This window comes from Ochotona curzoniae, unplaced genomic scaffold (assembly GCF_017591425.1).
Source record: "Ochotona curzoniae isolate NIBS_2020 unplaced genomic scaffold, NIBS_Ocur_1.0 scaffold_3223, whole genome shotgun sequence".
Taxonomy (NCBI): domain Eukaryota; kingdom Metazoa; phylum Chordata; class Mammalia; order Lagomorpha; family Ochotonidae; genus Ochotona; species Ochotona curzoniae.
Genome location: NW_024467108.1, coordinates 3895077 through 3911922, shown reverse-complemented (window position 1 = coordinate 3911922; position 16846 = coordinate 3895077). Strand labels below are relative to the sequence as shown.

The following is a 16846-nucleotide window of genomic DNA, read 5'->3' as shown; positions in this document are numbered from 1 at the left end:
CCTCCCACCCCAACTTCTCAGCACAGAGCTTTCAAGGTCAGGGGCTCCACCTCCCTTGGGGGCTCAAGGAATCTACAGAAGGTCAGGCCTGAAGGGTGAAGCTCAGGTAAAGAACATTCCTTCCACTCCCTGCCCCAGCTTCTGGAAATAGCCTGCCAGTGTCAGGGTAAGGTCACGGGAGGACACAGGTCTAGAGCCACCGAGGAGGCAGGCAAAACCCACCGCCCAGTTAGGAAAAGGGAGTGTCTGACCAGGATTGTATCCTGTTCTGCAGTATGGATTAAGGCACTTGTTCCAGAACTGCCCAGTACTCCCTCTACAGAGGCATGGGGAAGGGGTGGGAAATATGGGTGTTTCTGGTCACCCCTCACAGCCTGTTCCAGCCCTGCTTCAGGAAGCTCCCAGGCTGGAACAAACTTAACTCCCCTGCCCACCCTGGGATTCCCCCAGGACCTGTTATCCCCTAGTTTGGGTTCCCACAGTATATTGCTCCCTTGTAAGTTCCCCCGCCACCTCCAGGATGGTAATTCCAGGTGGTCTTCAATAGCCCCAGCAGCTACCGCCCTTGTAGCAGTTACACAGCAAGGACATGGCCTGGTCCAGGGAACGGGACAGGTACAGCCCACACTTCTCACTGGGGCGTCTAGATTTCAGCTCACTTGCCCTGTGTCCGGGGCTCCATGCCCAAGTATAGAAATAGCCTCTACCGAATGCTCTGCACAGAGGCCCCCAACTCCTTTTGCTTCCTGCCCTTCTCCCCACCACCCCCCATGCAACATTCTTTGGCCACTTGAGCAGCAGGTATCCCTAGCATCTGTGGGCTCCAACCCCCTGTGGTTCTGAGACCATCCAGGCCTACTGAGGTCTTGGCCACACCTTCAGGTGGGTGGCCAAAGTATTGCCCACCCATTTCCTAACTGATTAAGAGACCACCAATGGGGAACACCTTACCTGTAGGTTCTCGTCCAACAAGGAAGGGTCAGGGAAGGTTTAAAACCCCAAGATCCTTCCAATGACCCCTTTGATTTATGTCTCTTCTCTCCCCCTTTCGAGATACCCCACCTCCTGACTTTCTCTCTGAAGGTGCTTTCTCCTTCTTCTCCCTTCCCTGCTCACCTGGTCCCTTCACAAACTTTTCTGTCTGCAACCGATTCCAGCTTTTTATTTCTATAATAAGCTGAGGAAAGAACCCACCAGGCTTTTCTGGTAACAGTTCCAGCAGCATCCATCCATGCTGCAGGCATCCATCCATGTATCAGGCCAGGCTGTGCTGTCTGCCAGCTGGAGAACTGGGTAAATCTTACCCTTCCTGGAGTTCTCTTCTCATTTGAAAAATAAAGAATAGTATAATAGATTCACCAGCAATAAAAAGGGAATTCTGATACACACTGCCACATGGGTAAGACGGAATGTACTGCTCAGCTAAAGAGAAGATGCCAGTCACAAAACAGCACATGCTGTGACATTGCTCATATGGAATACTCAGAATAGTTTGAATCCCAGCTGCTCCACTTCTGATCCAGCTTCCTGCTGATATACCTGGTAAAGAAGAGGAAGATGGCCCCTGCACCCAACATGGGAGACTTAGACAAAGCCCCAAGTTCCTGGATTCAGCCTGGCACAGCCCTGGCCCTTACAGCCACTTGGGGAATAATTCAGTAGAAGGAATAGACAGATTTCTCTACTTATCTCTCTCTTCACTCTCTGTGTGTCCTGCTGCCTTTCAGCTAAATCTTTAAAAAAAAATTTTTTTTTAAATAGGCAAATCTTCTGACTAAGTCACAGCATCAACTGATGTGCATGAAGTCAGCCTGTGGCTGGGCTGGGCTCGGCTACAGAATTTATCAGTTTGTGTGAGAGATGGGGTTGGGGCCGAACTGACCAGGCAGGTGCATTCGCTGGTATGTGTGTTGGCAGTGCAGGTGATGGACCAAACCTGACCCTGCACTAGCTGGCACATAGTAGAATCAAGTCTGAGGTCACCTCAGGTGAGGTTTCTTAGAGGACTCCCCAACTAGATCACTGGACTGAAATTCTGGCCACAGGGAAAATCACAGGTTATATGGTCTGACCTTGGAGTGCATGTATCGGGACTGGGCCTCCTCAGTTGCTGATGCCAGTGCAGTGGTCAGCATGCCCAGATGCACACTAGGTACATGACAGCCAACTCCTCTAGGCCAGCAGAGGACATTCTGTCAAAGGATGGAAAGCAGCACAAATTAGACAGCTCTCCTGACCAAGTTTACAGCGTGTTCCTGGATCTATGGCTGTACACTGAGGTGTACTTCGCCAGCTAATAGACCTTGGAAAGATTTTCTCAACCTTGGTACAGTGAAGCTGACAGTGAATGTCTCATATCTACCAAAACTATTCAAGAAGCACCCTCAGAACATTCTTCCCCACATCAGGGTCTCTAAGGTGTCATCAAATGTCTGTCCCCCATCCTTGGGTGCTAATACAGTTGGCCAGCCAGGAACAGTCACCTGCCCTCAACCAGCAGACCAGGAGAATAAAAAGAAAAGAACTGAAACACACATCCCACCCATCTTCCTCCATACCTTCACTTTCTCAACCCTAATAGGAGGCCCACATGGGCACGCATCCCTCTCAATTATGTAAACAATATCAAAAATAAATTACTCCTGGCGCTTTGGTGTAACTAGCTAATCTTCCTCCTTCAATCCCCTACATCCCATATGGGTGCCTGTTCATGTCCAGACTGCTTCACTTCCCATCCAGCTGCCTGCCTGTGGCCCGGGAGAGCAGCAGAGGATGGCTCAAAACTTGTGATCCTGTACCCACATGGGAGACCCAGAGGAAATTCCTGGTTTCTGGCTTCAGACTGACTCAGCTCTGGCCTTGTGGACATTTGGGGAGTGAATCAGCAGATGGAAGATCTTTCTGTCTCTCCTCTCTATAAATCTGCCTTTCAAATAAAAGATAAGTAAAAATGAAATTTTTACAATGAAGAAGTATGTAAATCTCTAGGAGCAGAAAGGAGACTTGCAGTCCCCTGAGGCTGGGGCAATGACGCGATGGCGTTTGGGGGAGTGCAAAAATTGTTCTAAAGTAGATGGTAGCATTGGCTGTATGAGTCTGAAGATAACTAAAAACTATTTGAATCTACACACTTTCAACAGATACTTGTACCACACATGAATTACATCTCAACAGATCTGTCACTTAAAACATCAGGGGGCCCAACACAGTAGCCTAACGGCTAACATCCTCACCTTGAATGCGCTGGGATCCCTTATGGTTACCAGTTCTAATCCCAGCTGCTCAACTTCCCATCTAGCTCCCTGCATGTGGCCTGGGAAAACAGTTGCGGACGGCCCAAAACCTTGGGACCCTGCACCCGCGTGGGAGACCTGGAAGAAGCTCCGGGCTCCTAGCTTCAGATCAGCTCAGCTCCGAATGTTGCGGCTGCTTGGGGAGTGAATCAGCAGATGAAAGATCTTTCTCTGTCTCTCCTCTTTGTATATCTGACTTTCCAATTAAAATAAATAAATCTTAAAATATACATATATGGATAGGGGCCAATTCACCTCTTGTGACATCTACACCTCATATCTGAGTGCCTGGTTCAGTCTCGGCTTCTCCCCTGGGCTTCCTGCTGATGTGCACCTGAGGAGACAGCAGGTGTGGCCAACCAGGCAGGAGCTCCTGGATTCTTGTTTTGGCCCAGGCCCTTATGTTGGAGTTAGCTGATGGAAGATTTCTTTCTCTTCTCCCTACCCCCTCTCTGACACTCTGTCTTTCAGATAAATATATCTTTAAAAACAATTCCAAGTTCTACTAGCGCTGACTCCCAAAGGTGGGAGGTTATGTGCATTAGCTAGCACATAGCAGGCAAGGAGAGATGACACTTGTCTTCCTTCCTGTGATGAAGAGGAGTCCCAGCAAGAAGCCTGCTCAGCCCAGGTAGGAAGCCTGAGGTGACCAGTCGGCCCCCAGGTGCCCCCCGCATGGAGGGGACTCTCCCTTCAGCCTGAAAGAGCTCCATTTGAGGGCGCCACATCCAGGGAACTTGAACACTGTGGATGTTGCCTCCCTGCCCCCACCAGCCTGACTCTTGTCAAGTGATCAGACTGGCACCTGGCTGCTCTGGGATATGGTTTCAGGTCAGCCAGTCTATAAAGACCAGTGCCAAGCTGGAGGCAGCAGAGACCGCGGTGAATGGCCAAGGAGGGGCCCTCAGAACCCAGCTGCTCACCCCAGGGATGGAGCCCTAGGCGGCCGCTGTGCTGCCCCTGCCCTGGCGAGGCCCTCAGGTAGGACCCCCTTTCCCTGCCCCCCACCCGATGTCCTCCTCACCCTCCCTTCTCCCTCTGCCTGTTTATCTCTCATCAGCAGAGGCTGCCGAGGGGCAGGGCTTCTGAGGCAGCACGGCAGGCCCGACCAAGACTCAGCCCAGGCCCCACCGTGTCAAGGTGGGAGCTGCAGCACAAAGGGCACTGGGGCAGACTTAAACCCCAGCACTCATCCTCCTGTGCTCAGGCTGCCCCTGGCAGGATTTCATGATTTCCCATGAACAGGAATCCCATAATCTGCAGAACAGGAAGCCTTCTCCCTTGAGGGTCCTGGGACTTCCTTCCAGACTGGAATGGTGAAGGCTTTCTGTAGGACCTGGCTCAGCAGAATTGTGCATATCAAGTAGCCTGGCAACCCTGAAAGTGCAGTCCAGGAGCCTTAGGTTTGGAAGAAAGGACCCTGCTTTCTCCAGCAAGAGACAGCAGGAAGCATGACCCCCAGGGCCCACCAATGGAGAAAGCAGCGGTAGGATGCTGGGACCCCAAGCAGCCCAGCTCGCTTTATAGGCATGTGGGCAGGGGAATGCCAGGGACTGGGGGGAGGAGGAGGAAGGCTACCGAGACATGCCACTGGGGAAAGTCAGCTGCTCCCACACATACAAAACCCTGCAGGCATTCCAGCTGTGGCCAGGAGCCAGCGCCTCCCTGCTGGGAAGGAGCCAGTCACCTGGCAGCCACTCTTATCTAGGGCAAAGGGGAATGCAGCAGCAGGTGGAGGGTGGCCTAGGGAAGGAATGCATACTCACACCACAGTTCTTGAACTAGCCCTGGCCCAAGGGGCAAAAAACACCACCGCATCCAGGACCTCACTGCCCCAAGAATGAAAATGTAGTGAGCTGGGGTGTCAGCAAGTATGAACTGCTGAGAGCTGACAGCCATCAGCATGAGGGCTTGATGTGTGCAAGGCCAGGCTGTAGCAGCACAGGGCTGCCCTTCACCATGGACCAGCTGCCCAGTGATACCCAAGCTAAGCCAATTGCCTCATAGGTCAGATACCCCTAACTGATTAGCAGTAACATGGCACAGGCAGGGATGTGTGTGTGTGTGTGTGTGTGTGTGTGTGTGTGCGCGCGCGCGCGCACGTCAGTACCTGTGGCAAATATTGGTTCTGGCAGAACAAGGGGAGAAGGCACATTGCTGCGACCTAAGACTGATCCTCCCTAGAGTCTTCACACTGGAGAGAAAGGCAAGTGGGCAGGCAGGCACATCCTCAGCCTCAGGCCCAGGCAGGGATGGGCAGAGCCACTCCTGCAACCCCCAACCACACCAGGTTCTATCCTTCCTTCAGGGGCAGAAGCCTGGTCCAGGAAGCCTGCAGAGTTTGAAGATGCTATCTTTACACACATAGAAGGAATCAGACACTGGGAAGGCTTTTGTTTGTTCCAGGTATAAGTGGTATATGGGATGGGGACCAAGGCAGTGGAGAAGACACAGGCCTGTATCCTCTTCTGGCAGCATCTGAATTCAAGTCTCACCTCACCTCAGCTTCCAATTCCAGCTCCCTGTGAACATGCACCCTGGGAAGCAGCAGGTGCCAGCTCATGTCCCTGGGTGACTGCCACCCATGTGAGACACCTGGTTATAACTCCTAGCTCCTGGGTTACTCCTGGCTTGGCCCAGCTCTGTTATGGCTATGAGGGAGTGAATCAGCAGATAAGAACTTTCTGTCTATATATCTGACTTTTCAATAAAAAATAAATAAATCTTTAAAAATTTAAATATGTTCTAATGTATATTCAGACAACCATAAAATAGAAAGAAGCCATTCTGGACGGACAGCCGCTGGGCTGAGTCACAAGGAGGGGGTTTCACTTTGGTAGAAGAGAAGGGTCTGAATGCATCAGGGAGCAGGCTGAGCACTGGTTTTGGAAGGAGTTATTGGAACATCCCACCCTGGACCCGGCGCCCTTTCTTCTTCCTCACAGCTTACGAAATTCGCCCCAGTCCAGCCATCCACCAATCAGATGTAACCCAGCATTTCGCCTGAGAATCCCACCCCAATCTTCCAGCCCCTTCCCCAACCCCGCCCACTCACCAATCATCCCTAGGCATTCACCGGCAGGCACCAATCCCCTGGGGCCTGCCCTCAATCCCTCCCAATCCCCACCCCCCACACCTTGCAGAGAAAAAGGCCCCCAGGTGCGACTCACTCTTTCTCTTCTTCCGGCCTCCCTTCCTTTTCTCTCCACCAACTCCACCCCGTTCCTGCCCCGCTGGAATAAACCTGCTAAGATACCTCGTTGCGTCTGGTGTTTTCAGCTCACGGTAAAGAACCAGGTTGTGGGAATTAGCTGCAAGTAAAAATATTTTAATAATATAAGAACTAGAACTCTGTTTTAAATAACTAACAGGTTTCCTAGGAATCAGCCAGCAACCCCTGCCTGCCCCCTGGTACAAAGGGGAGAGGTGGGGACAGGGGCAGGATGGCAAGATATGAGAGCTGAGAGAGTGACCAAGTCCACAGTCTGTAGTGTGGTCACAGCCCAACCCGGGCAAGAGGGTACAAAGGGGTGGTACTGGGAAACCACCCTTGACCCTGCCTGCTCCATGAGCCTCCCTGCCAGGACCCCTCCCTCCACAGCATCTCCCTGCACACAAGCCTGGGACCACCAAGCAGCCTGTCTCCGTGGACGTCACCTGGCCCTGGGGCACTAGGGCGGAGCCTTCAGGGACCATGGTGGGCCTGAAGCCCTCTGAGGTGCCCCCCACCACAGCCGTGAAGTTCCTGGGCGCAGGCACTGCAGCCTGCTTCGCTGACCTCCTCACTTTCCCGCTGGACACTGCCAAGGTCCGCCTGCAGGTAGGTGTCCTTTGGCCAAGGCTCAGGGCTGGCGCTCCACCGTGGTACGCCTCCCCCCGCCCCCCCCCGCCACGCACACTCCCCTAGTTCCCAATCTTTCTCCTTGCCCCACCCCATCCTCTGTCGGCTCAGATCCAGGGGGAGAACCCAGTAGCCTTGGCAGCACCAAGTGTGCAGTACCGCGGCGTGCTGGGCACCATCCTGACCATGGTGCGCACCGAGGGCCCGCGCAGCCCCTACAACGGGCTGGTGGCCGGCCTGCAGCGTCAAATGAGCTTCGCCTCAATCCGCATCGGCCTCTATGACTCCGTGAAGCAGTTCTATACCCCTAAGGGAGCTGACCGTGAGTGCTGGGGTGGGGGTGGGGGGGAACCCCAGAAACTCCAAGACCAGGGTGGGTAAGGGAAAGCAGAAGCTGGCGTGGGAGTCAGGGGAGCTGAGTAGATCCCATTCCAGGGCAGAGCTGTACTCAGGGTTGTGTTGTGGTGTGTACAGGGCAGTGGGAAGCCTGGCCCAGCTCAGGGGAGGAACACAGGCAGGAGTGAGTGCATGCCAGCAGAGAGCACCAAGGCCCAGCGCCAGAGCCCCACACTCTGTCCCTGCCTCTTCTTCCCACTCCAGACTCGAGTGTCACTGTCCGGGTTCTGGCAGGCTGCACCACGGGAGCCATGGCAGTGACCTGTGCCCAGCCCACTGACGTGGTAAAGGTCCGATTCCAGGCCAGTGTGCACCTGGGGTCCCGCAGCGACAGGAAGTACAACGGGACTATGGATGCCTACAGAACCATCGCCCGGGAGGAGGGGCTCAGGGGCCTATGGAAAGGTAGGCCTGGGCTCCCGGAGGCCGAGTATGCATGGCCTGGCTGCAGAAAAACACCCCTGGCTGCCATCCTGCCTGCCAAAGTTCCACTGCAAATGCCCTCAGCCTGTGCAGGCGCCCCCTGGGGTGGGGCATGGACAGGACCACTCCTGCACCCTGAGGCTGGCAGCTTGGCCTCAGGTAGGATGTTCTAGGTGTCCTACCAGGTGTGGAAAGAGACCAGACTGGCCTCCCAGGCTGGACCTCAAAGGCCAAGGAGGCATTTATTGAAAAGCACAAATCAAGGAACTGGGAGCTACTGGCTAATTCCCAGGCTCCCTGAGGAGTTAAGGGTGTCTGCCTGTTTTCTGAATTCACTACCTTAAGGGAGTGACCCAGCTGGTCTTCCAAGTTTCTTACAGATTGAAGCTGGGGCTAAGAGGTGTGTGATCAGCTCATGGCCAAGTTCCTGGTTGGCCAGTGGAGCTTGTAACCCTTCCTTTGATTAGTCAGTGATGCCATGCTCTTTAGCAAATTGATGATCACCAGGGGGGCTCCAGCTGTTCTGGGTTTTCAGGGAGGTGGCAGTTACATTCTGCCCATTCCTTGGATTTCCTGCACAAATCACTCCAGGACACACTGGCCATGACATTCTTATCTATTGGAGAAGCAAATGACTCACTAAGTTCAGTGATTAGGTGAGTCACTCCCTTAAGGCAGTGAATTCTGAAGACAGGTAAAGATAAGAGAGACAGACAAGGGGCTGGGTCCTGCTTGTACATGATGGGGGTCTGGTTCCAGGAGGATGCTAAAGGTACCCAAGGGAAGCTGCTGCGATGACTGGGGTACGGCTTCCCTGTACCTGCAGAGTGGCCACCTCAACACATGTCTACCTTTTGCAAATGGACAGGAATTCTTTTGAGTATTGTCAGGACAAGCAATGGCCTGGGAAGTTTCGGGGCAGACACCACGGTCCCTGCCCAGCTCTGTGCTCACTTGCTGCATGTCCACCCAGAGCACTCTTTTGTGATCCCACTCCCTGAGGACCATGCCAGCGCCACATTCTGTCGGACCCCATTCTTCCAAATAATGAACACGTTTCTTGACAGTAGTCCAATCTCACAGAGGCAGATTTTAGGTTATCCTCCAAAGTGTGCCCCACTCCATCCAACACAAATGGGCATCTGCGTGTTCTCTCTCCCTGAAGAAATCACAGCTCATTCAGAGTTGCTGAGCCTGGGAGGCAGATGTGGCTCCTGCTTAGCAGGGGTTAGACTCCTCCAGCTGAGGCACTGGCGGCCCTGCCTATCCCATGCCAGGGTCTGTGGTCTGGTTAATTAATCATCAGTGTCCCATTCACACCCCCGCCCCTCTCCTAACAGGCACTTTGCCCAACATCACAAGAAATGCCATTGTCAACTGCGCTGAGATGGTAACCTACGACATCATCAAAGAGAAGCTGCTGGACTCACACCTGCTCACAGGTGAGGCCTGGGGCTGTTGGTACACAGTCCTCCCTTCTCATTTAAAAGGAATGGGAGGTACCTTCCAGTACAGTATTGGGGTGGGGAGGATAGAAACCTGGAGCCGGTGCCAAATCCAGCACCAGTCCTCACAGTGATCTTGAAGTGAGGATTTCTCACCTCCAGCAAGGTGGTTGAGCTGGATGAATCTGGCTCCAGGATGGCCCAGTTCTAGCTCAGCAAGAGCTTAGAGAGAGCTTTGGTCCCCAGGCACTGAGAGGGAGGATGGGCAAAGTTCCTGGTGGCCCTGGGAACTAATGCTTAGCACAAGGAACAGAGCACAAGTATTTCCCTGATGCTTGGTCCTTCCCCTCCCCACCCGCCACAGACGACTTCCCCTGCCACTTCGTCTCTGCCTTTGGAGCCGGCTTCTGTGCCACGGTGGTGGCCTCACCAGTGGACGTGGTAAAGACCCGATACATGAACTCCCCTCCGGGCCAGTACCTCAGCCCCCTGGACTGCATGCTCAAGATGGTGGCCCAGGAGGGCCCCACAGCCTTCTACAAGGGGTGAGTCACCTCCAGTGTGTAGCTCTCTGTGTGTCCCCAGTGACACCCCTGACAAAGTCTGTCTGGGGAAGCACAGGCGAACAGGCCAGCTGCTACGCCACCAAGGAGAAGTACTAAGAGCTATGACAGTGAGATGGGCAGAAAATGAGCCAAACCTACCTTGGGGAACTAGGGAAAGACCCTAGGAATAGGGACAAGGACTTTCCCCTCTGGACCTTCCTGGGCAGGAGTGGAGGAGGGAAAGGAAGTTAGCACACCCAGTCTCTGCCCACACCCTGGAGGCCACAAAGGTACCTTCGCCACCCTAACTCTCCGCCCACTCTCCTGCTTCTATGTCTGCGGGTTACCCCACCCTCTGTCTGCTTGAACAGAGAGGCCCAAGAACTTGAGCCATTCTCCACTGATTTCCCTGGCCATTAGCATGGGGCTGAATAGGAAGTAGAGCAGCCAGGACTAGCAACTCAGCGATGCAGGTGGAGGTTTAACTTGTTACATCAAGTTGCCAGCCCCTATTTGGTATCATTTTATGGTGTTTATCACCTCCTACCTCATGCTACATATGGTGTTTACAGGCTTAAAGCCTTCCCTTGCACTCCTTACAGCCCAAGGCTGATGGTTTCTGTGACTTTTATCTCCTGGCACTCTTAGTGCAGAGCAAGCACTGGACAGTTTGGGTCACATGAGCTCACATTGGCAGTTGAGTCCCTTACGTTATCTCAGCAACCTCCCTGGGCTGGGCAGCTGTCTCCATGCTTACTGAGGAAGTAGCTGAGTGCTAGAGAAATCAAGTAACTTGTCTAAGATGGCAGAACCAGGGCTCCCCCTCAACCTGGAGCTTCTCCCACAGGTCAGCTCTCCACTGGCCTGTTCACCTCCCACCATGTCTCCATCAGATCATTGTCTATCTGGGACCCTGAGGTTAGGTCACGTCCAATAAGCCAACAGGAACCACTCTGGAAACTCTGGGCATCCATAGTCAAATTGTCTTCCCATGGAGAGGCTACCTGACAGACAGGTGCTCCGCCGTGCCAGTTGTTGGCTGGAACACTTGTCTCAGTTTATTCTTTCACTTGTGAAATTGTTTACTGAACACATATGTGTTCAGGCCCCGTGTCATGCTCCCCTCAAACAGCAGCAGACAGTGGGTGACCTATAATGGGTGTTAGTGGACCCTGCGCAAGGAAATGGGCTCAGAAAGATTAAGGAGGGTTTTTTGTTTAATTGCTTGCTTGTTTTTTGAGCTGGTATAAACTGGTAGACCTAGGATTTACTTATATACATATAATTTTTGTTTACATATATATTTCATTTTTATTTGAAAGAGTTTCAGAGAGAAAGAGAGAGATATCTTCCATCCACTGGTTCACTCCCCAAATAAGCACAATACCCAGACCTGAGCCAATCCCAAGTCAGGAGCCAGGAGCTTCTTCCAGGTCTCCCTCATGGGTGCAGCAGCCCAAAGCCTTGAGTCATCCTCCCCTGCCTTCCCAGGTCATAAGCAGCAAGCTGGATCAAAAGTAAAAGTAGAGCCATAGGAACACATATGAGATGCTGGTGCCATAGACAGAGACTTGGCTTGCTACACCATAGTGCAGGCTTTTAGAGCTAGGATTTTAACTCAAGTTAAAAGTCTGGCTCTGGAGTTCACACATGCTGTGAACCTCTCTGAGCTCTTGGAAAAGGCCACAGCTTGAAACCTGCCAAGCTGAGTCCTTCAGACTGCAGAGTGCCCAGTCAGGCAAGGCAGGAGAGGGTGGAAGATGGTCCAGACACAGGAGAAACGGGCAATGATTAGAGATCCTGGTGTGGCTGGGGAAGTGTTAACTAGCTAAGCCATCAGGGACTGAGCTCTAGAGAGGATTATTGGGGAGGGAGACTGGGGGTGAGGAGGAGAGTGGTAGGTCATGCCCAGGACACCAGTGCCTCTCTGGATCTGTGATTGGCAGCCATAGTGAGGACCACCCCCTTGCTATGTATACTACCATTACCCTGACAGGCTTCTAGGGTCTGGGCAGGCAGCCACCCAGGATGTAAACAAGGCCAGAAAGCCCGCTGGCTGGGAGGGTGGAGTCACATCGGGCCTCTCGGTTGAACCCTAAGTCTGAAATTGACTAGCTATGTGGTTTGGGTTGAGCCACTTCATCTCCCTCTGCCTGTTTCTAAAAAACAAGCAACCTGGCAACAGTGCCCCTAGAGAGCCTGGCATAGTCATCTACTTCAAAGTCAGCTCATTTATTTCCTCCCCTGACTCCAAATTTCTGCCTAAACCCGCCCCCCTCCCCCAAGGGATGAGAAAGACACAGTGAATTGCAGGAATGCTGCTGACTGCAGTGAGGGTCCCTCGGAGGCGCCAGCGCTGGCTGCCGGGCAGGAGAGGGGCAGGCTCTTGGCTGATGTATGGGTTGTCTTTCTCATCAGGTTTACACCTTCCTTTTTGCGTCTGGGAAGCTGGAACGTGATGATGTTTGTCACCTATGAGCAGCTGAAACGGGCTTTGATGAAAGTCCAGATGTTTCGGGAATCTCCGTTTTGAACAAACCCCGGTAGCTCATGTGGGACTGAACTTACGCAAAGCCAGTTAACAGCACAGAGCATGGATGCACACAGGTGCAGGCGCTGACTCACACATGTTTACATAAACTGTTCACTTGTTGCTGATTCAAGAGCTGGAAGCCGTGGCAAGCATTCTTGTCTTCAGTGCTTGGTTTCAAGAGCACTTTCATTTGGCATTGACAAGATGGAGAATAAATTATATTAATTTTTGAAGACCATTAGGTTGGATGCCTAACATTTAGGCAAGAGAAAACTAAATAAATACATAAAAATAAAAATAACAAACATCCATTTGGATAAAACCAAAGCTGGCAAGCTTGTGTGCCCTGGAAAAGCTCATGAGGACAGGACAGGGCCATCAGCCATTATTCTAGAGGGAAGCCATGAATGCCAACACAAAGCTGCAACCACAGCCTTGACCGTCATTGCACACAAAGCACCTGCTTGCTGGCAGTGGGTCTGTCACCAGGCTGTACATGTATTCTGGAAAATGTCCGGAACAAAAGGGAGAACCCATGCCCGGGGCACCATTGTGTCATCATGATGGCCTCACAACAGACTCTGAGGATACTGGAGACCCAGAGAGCAGCCTCAATCTTGTTTCCTGCAAAATGGGACTGTTGAGCCCTTGCCTACCTCCCTCCCTCAGGAATGTTCTGAGGGAGAAGTGGGGAACTGAACAGGAAAGCACTTAATCGAACACCACTGAAGACATCTGCATCCCACATTGGAGTTCCTGGTTCAATCCCCAGCTCCACCTCCTGCCTCTATCTTGGTGCAAATTCATACCCTGGGAGACAGTGAGGCTGGCCCAAGGAATTGGGTTCCTGCCATCCATGGGAGGGACTAGATTTGAGTTCCTGGCTCTTAGCTTCAGCCTGCCCATCTGGGGCATCTAGGGAATAAAGTAGCAGATGAGAGAGACAGACAAAAACAAAGTTCTATTAAGCCTTAAATGTAGGTACTTCAAAAAGTACCATGGGAAAAATGGATGTAAAAGATAACATTTTGTTGCAAAAACAAATTGAATTTCATACATAGCCTTTTAATAACCCCCTTTTCATGAGCTTTGTGGTGTGCCCACATTGAAGGACTAAGCCTTGGGAGAGATTTTGTCAGGGGAAGGGAAACTGCCAGGGGAGACATTTTGGAAAGTCATAGTTGCCTAGAGGCAAGATGGAGGGAAACAGGGCCTGATGCTGGTGCGGACAGCTGGTGGTGCCAAGAAGCTACGGGAGCCTAGTCCCCCACAGCCCCTGCTCCCTGGATCTACCAGGAGGTATCTGGAAGAGTTGTGGGGCTTGGGGAGAAGGTGATGGATACCCCACTGGAGCCAGAACTAACAGGATTTGGGTTTTGTGGAAAATGATGAACAATAAAGGACCTCGCACCTTGGCGTGGGAATGAGCACTGGTTTCATAGCTTCCCTTTCTAGGACAGTTTTCCTTTTTCACCCCTTGCCACGTGTGTGTTGGGTTGGTCCAGGTTTGGTACCCACTGCCCTCTCTTCCCATCACTCCAATCGCAGGTTCTGGGAGCTTTGGCTCCACCAGCTACAAGAGCTGGTTTGAAACAGGTACCCACATCCATGCTGAGTGCTGTAACATAATGCCAACTGGCAGTGCTTTTTTCCTGCTGCTGCCTTGCAGGGTGCTGGGGCCTCTGACAGAGGAGCTCAGCCCAAAACCTCAGCTTCACACTTCCTAGCTTGTGGTCCCCCAGTGCCCTAAATGAGTGCAAGCTCGGCCAACCCCACTTTGTTCACTCCTTGAAGGGCCAATCTAAAATGCGTCCCTGGAAGGGCTGCTCCTTCCCTGTCTATGGTTGTATCACATGGAGCAATAGATCCACTCACCCTCAGCCCTTGCTTCATTTCAGTGACCTCTTCCCCCATGCACATACTCAGACTGGAGAGTTCAAAGCAAATGAACAGATTAACATTTTGATGTAGTGTCTGGCTTGACTTCCTTTTTTTTTTTTTTTTTTAAAGATTTTTAAAAATTTAAGGCAGATCACATTTACAGAAAAAAGGAGAGACAGACAAAAAATATTCCATCCGCTAGTTCACTCCCCAAATGGCTGGAGCTGAGGCAATCTGAAACAAGCAGTTTCTTCCAACCCCACGTGGTGCAGGGCCCCAAAGCTTTAAGCCATCTTCCACTACCTTTCCAGGCCATAAGCAGGAAACTGAATGGGAACTGGAACATCTGGGACACAAATTGGCACCCATATGGGATGAGGATCTAGCTATTGAGCCATTGCCTCTAGCCCTGGCTTGGCTTACGCGTAAAACCCATGTTGTAAAATTTCTCTTACCTTGACCAGTATGAGTACATCACTTGCAGTCCCATTCTCGGCATGTGATTTGAAGGACCAGGAACTAAGTCTTCTAGGAATTTCCACAGGAACATGAACACATCACCTCCCTAGGTGCCATTCAGCAAGGGGGGAGCAAATCCATGTCCAAGGTATTTTTGATTAGAACAGGTGCTCAGGCACCTCTGAGGCCAGCCTTTCAGAAAAGGGAAATCAGGGCTTGTGGGAGGTGTTCTGGGACTTACTGGCCAAAACGCTAGATCTCTCCCTACCTTTTGAAAGCCAAAGTTGAATCAGACAAGCATAAGGATCTATCATTCTGTGACCACAAGAACTGAGTGACTGTTAGCTCTAAGGCACAGAGAGCATGCTCTTCCTAGTCCCAGCCTGGAGGTCTGCCCCAACCAGGAAACCAGGGATGAGCGCTCACTCCGAGCTCACCAACCAAGCGCCCCACAGGGAGGGTGGCATTGGAGTTCTGTGGACCTATCCCCCAAAAACACACATTCAAAGAAACTTTGTTTTTTCAAACTCTTCCAGTACATCAGGCAAAAACGGAGATTGTTGGAAGCCTTAGTCACGTCAGTGACAGAATGGATCACAGACTTCATAGAGATCATTTTTGAGGAGAGGTAATAATCTTTAGAGTAATTTTTTTTTTCAGAAAGAGTGAATGCTAAATTAGGGAAGATAATCATCTTTATAGATGAGTGAGTTTGTGACAATGCATGTTAAAAATGACAGGATGCTACACAAACAAAAGTAAACTCATTTGACAGCCACTAAAAGCCACATGCTGTGGGAACCAGTGCTGTGGCCAGCATCCTATGTGGGTTTCTGTCCCAGCTTTTCATCCAGTTGCATGATTATGACCTGGGAAACAGAAGAGGAAGGCCCAAGTCCTTGGACCCTTAGACTGACATGGGGGACTCAGAGGAAGCTCCTGTTTCCTAGCTTTGTCCTGGCCCAGCCCCAGCTATTGTGGCTACTTGGGGACTAAACAAGCAGAAGAAAGATACACTCTCTCTTTAACACTACCTTTCAAATAAATATATATTTTTAAAGCCACACACTGTGTTATGTGCTGAAGTAAACAAGACCAGTCCCGTTTTCAAGGCGGTCATTGGGTGGAGCTGGTGGGACCTGAAACACAGACCACAAGCCACTGTTCATTACACAGGGTGATAGATCTACAAACAGAGATGCAGTGTCATGCCTCCTCCAGTGGAGCCTGCGTGAGAAATCACCAGGCCGAGGCGGCAGTTCAAGGAAGGATGCCTCCTGGATTAGGCTGCATCCCTAGTGGTCTTGGCATTCCTGGCTGTACTCTCTTTGCTCTTATCTTTATGGCTGGAATAATACTATTTATGTGCGGCAAAGGCTCAGTATTCCTTTATGGTTCTATGAAGCCTTCTGACAAGAGACTGACAAGGATTGCAAGCAGTATGGGATAAAAACTATCAGGTCACTAGCTTTATTTATTTGTTTTTTTTAGAGATTTATTTTATTTTATTTTGAAAGGCGGATATACAGAGAGGAGAGACAGAGAGGAAGATCTTCCGTCCAATGATTCACTCCCCAAGTGAGCGCAACGGCCGATGCTATGCCAATCTGAAGCCAGGAACCTCTTCCAGGCCTCCCACGCGGGTGCAGGGTCCCAAAGCTTTGGGCCGTTCTGCTTTCCCCGGCCATAGGCAGGGAGCTGGATGGGCAGTGGAGCTGCCGGGATTAGAACCAGTGCCCATATGGGATCCCGGGCATGCAAGGTGAGGACCTTAACCACTTGCGCCATCGCGCCGAGCCCCAGGTCACTAGCTTTAATAAACCTACTTGGGACTATTTTTGAGAATTCCTAAAAAGAAGATTATAGTAGAAATCTATAGCTTAAAAAGCCATACAGGGGCCCAGCGCGGTGGCGCAAGTGGTTAAAGGGCCTCGCCTTGAACGCCCGGGATCCCATATGGGCGCCGGTTCTAATCCCGGCAGCCCTGCTTCCCTTCCAGCTCCCTGCCTGTGGCCCGGGAAAGCAGTCGG

General features: G+C 51.7%; 1 protein-coding gene and 1 long non-coding RNA gene across 4 annotated transcripts; both read left to right on the top strand.

Moving 5' to 3' along the window:
* Positions 1-6906: 6906 nt before the first annotated feature.
* Positions 6907-12572, top strand: LOC121145351 (mitochondrial uncoupling protein 3). Of its 3 annotated transcripts, XM_040964106.1 has the most exons (6): positions 6907-7113; positions 7246-7456; positions 7735-7935; positions 9294-9395; positions 9763-9943; positions 12362-12572. In XM_040964106.1, the coding sequence occupies exons 1-6, from the start codon at positions 6988-6990 to the stop codon at positions 12474-12476; spliced, it is 936 nt and encodes a 311-aa protein (XP_040820040.1). In that variant the 5' UTR covers positions 6907-6987; the 3' UTR covers positions 12477-12572. The 3 variants fall into 3 exon arrangements, with proteins under 3 accessions (XP_040820040.1, XP_040820042.1, XP_040820041.1); XM_040964108.1 differs by lacking the exon at positions 7735-7935; XM_040964107.1 differs by lacking the exon at positions 9294-9395.
* Positions 12573-16238: 3666 nt separating this feature from the next.
* On the top strand, positions 16239-16713 carry LOC121145245. Its single transcript, XR_005881994.1, has 2 exons — positions 16239-16276; positions 16620-16713. It is a non-coding gene; the product is annotated as an uncharacterized LOC121145245 (long non-coding RNA).
* Positions 16714-16846: the final 133 nt, after the last annotated feature.

Excerpts from the sequence above, each read along its gene's own strand:
- LOC121145351 (XM_040964106.1), top strand. The coding sequence starts at position 6,988 with ATGGTGGGCCTGAAGCCCTCTGAGGTGCCCCCCACCACAGCCGTGAAG. Across the intron at positions 7,114-7,245 it reads CTGCCAAGGTCCGCCTGCAG|ATCCAGGGGGAGAACCCAGT; the intron begins GTAGGTGTCCTT and ends CTGTCGGCTCAG. Across the intron at positions 9,396-9,762 it reads GGACTCACACCTGCTCACAG|ACGACTTCCCCTGCCACTTC; the intron begins GTGAGGCCTGGG and ends CACCCGCCACAG.